Source organism: Propithecus coquereli, unplaced genomic scaffold, assembly GCF_000956105.1.
Source record: "Propithecus coquereli isolate 6110/MARCELLA unplaced genomic scaffold, Pcoq_1.0 Scaffold177, whole genome shotgun sequence".
Taxonomy (NCBI): Eukaryota; Metazoa; Chordata; class Mammalia; order Primates; family Indriidae; genus Propithecus; species Propithecus coquereli.
This window is the reverse complement of record NW_012142412.1, coordinates 3,333,951-3,336,182: the sequence shown is the minus strand read 5'-3', so window position 1 is coordinate 3,336,182 and position 2,232 is coordinate 3,333,951. Positions and strand designations below refer to the sequence as shown.

Sequence of the window (2,232 nt, the reverse complement as noted above, 5' to 3'; positions counted from 1 at the left end):
TTCATTTTTGATTAGTTTTTATATTTACTCTTGCCTAAGAATATGGTTCTTTTCTATTTAATTCTCTATTTTCTAATTCATTTTTTTTGTTGTTTTCAGGCTATCACTTCATTAGAATTTGATTCAGAACTAGACACTATATACTCTGTATTATGTGGCTACAAGCTTTAGTGATCATCTAAATTCTAAAATCTTAATTCTGAATATCTTAGAAGATATTTATTACACTTTTCTGACAACTTGCTAGCATTGTCCTCACTCTTTTAATTCTATGATATAATCTTTACAAACTTAACATAAATGTATTTGAAAGTTATTCTAAACTGGTTGAGGGGTAAAAGTACAACTAGCTTTATCAGTTGTCTGTGTTAATTTCATCTGTCTTTATAATTGAGTCTTGTTTGGTATTTAGTAATAAAAATATTACATTTATTCTCTAAATAATTTCTATCGAGTTTCTTTGTTAGGATTCTTTATTACACAGATACCTTCTGTCATTATTGTTTTTTTTCTCTGTTGGCTTCGTTGTTTCTTGTTGCAGATTCTAGCGACATCAGAAGAAAAGAGTTTATCTCCCACTGTCTGTATATAAATATCACATAAAGACTTTGGCTGGTCCTGTGTCATGCTTAGCCACGTGACCAAGAGGAATGGTGGTGTGGTGTGCTGTGCTTTGATTGGCAGCAGCCACCCCATCAGAATCACATGGGACAGGGGAGGCTTGGTTCTTCAAAGGCGAGAATTGGGTGTGCTATTAATTGAAGAATATGGGGGGAAGGGATGCCAGGTAGATAGAAATAACAGATTTACTATAAAACTGTATGCTTTTTCTTTTTTCTTTTTTTTTCCTTTATCTTCTAGGAAATATATGCATGCTTTTTCTGATCAAATTTTTGTGTCTAATGCAAAAAGCTGGACTTTTTTATAGTTGACATCCGAAAGACTATAGTGACTTTAGAGATACCTGAACTTTCTAGGGTAATATCCTAAAAAATGCTTATAATGTTTTCATGAGTACAAAAGTAGCACTAAATGATCTATTTTTTAAAAACATATAATTGGAAATTTTTATTCTGTTCTCTGTATGTTTTTTTTTAACCTATTTAAAAACTAATTTTGTATTAGAACAAGAGGATGAAGAAGCCAGCACTGGATCTCATCTCAAGCTGATAGTGGATGCTTTCCTCCAGCAGTTGCCCAACTGTGTCAACCGAGATCTGATAGACAAGGTATTGTTGTCTCTGTGTAATTTTACTCAAGCACATAGATCTTGTAGGATTCCTTTAATTAGGAATGTATGTGGTTTTCAGACTATTTGAGCCATTTTTTCAAATGGAATCTCATAGGCGCATCTAATCTTTACATACAGATAAAATTGGATCGAATTTGGAGATGCTCTGTTTGGGGATGGGATTGGCTCCGGAATCCTGTTGGCTTGATATCTTTCCTGTTCACTTATGGATCCCACAGTTTTTTAGATGAGAGGTTCTTAAAGTATGGTCTGTGTATTCCTGGTGGCCTTCGAGGCATTTTAAGGGGGTCTATAAGGTAAAAACTCTTTTCATAATAATACTATGATCCCCCTCATTTCACATTTTTGACATTTGTATAAGCGATGGTTGGTAAAGCTGCTGGCATTTTAGCGTGAATCAAAGCAGTGTACCAAACCATACTAGTACCATTGTATTCTTCACTGCCATACATTTGCAATTTAAAAAATGCCACTTTTACTTAAGAATTTCCTTGGTGGGTCTGGATGCTGAGGCTCACACCTGTAGTCCTAGCACTCTGGGAGGCCAGGGCAGGAGGATCACTTGAGCTCAGGCGTTTGAGACCAGCCTGAGCAAGAGTGAGACCCTGTGTCTACTAAAAATAGAAAAATTAGCTATGTGGGGTGGTGTGCACCTGTAGTCCCAGCTACTCAGGAGGCTGGGGCAAGAGATTTGCTTGAACCCAAGAGTCTGAGGTTGCAGTGAGTGAGATATGTTGACGCCACTGCACTCTAGCCAAGGTTACAGAGCAAGACTCTGCCTCAAAAAAAAAAAAAAAAAAAATTTCCTTGGTGAATCCATAAAAATGAGTGGTTTTTATTACCGTTCAACCTTTGAGAACACGTTCTTTCAATCTGACAAAATGGGAAGGACACGTAAAGCACTTCAGCTGTCTCAAGGTTGTCTCAAGGAAAAGCACTTGTGTGATTGAGTTGCAAGCTGAACTAATTGTTTTTTTCCA

The 2,232-nt window shown here is 36.2% G+C and overlaps 1 protein-coding gene across 3 annotated transcripts in view; it reads left to right on the top strand.

The window, feature by feature from the left end:
* The window catches only part of UPF2 (UPF2 regulator of nonsense transcripts homolog (yeast)), a 137,625-nt gene that overhangs the window by 45,293 nt on the left and 90,100 nt on the right, over positions 1–2,232 (top strand). For all 3 annotated transcript variants that reach the window (XM_012642200.1, XM_012642199.1, XM_012642201.1), the window contains exon 7: positions 1,126–1,229. In XM_012642200.1, the coding sequence (XP_012497654.1) occupies positions 1,126–1,229 (104 nt within the window). The remainder of the gene's footprint in view (positions 1–1,125; positions 1,230–2,232) is intronic.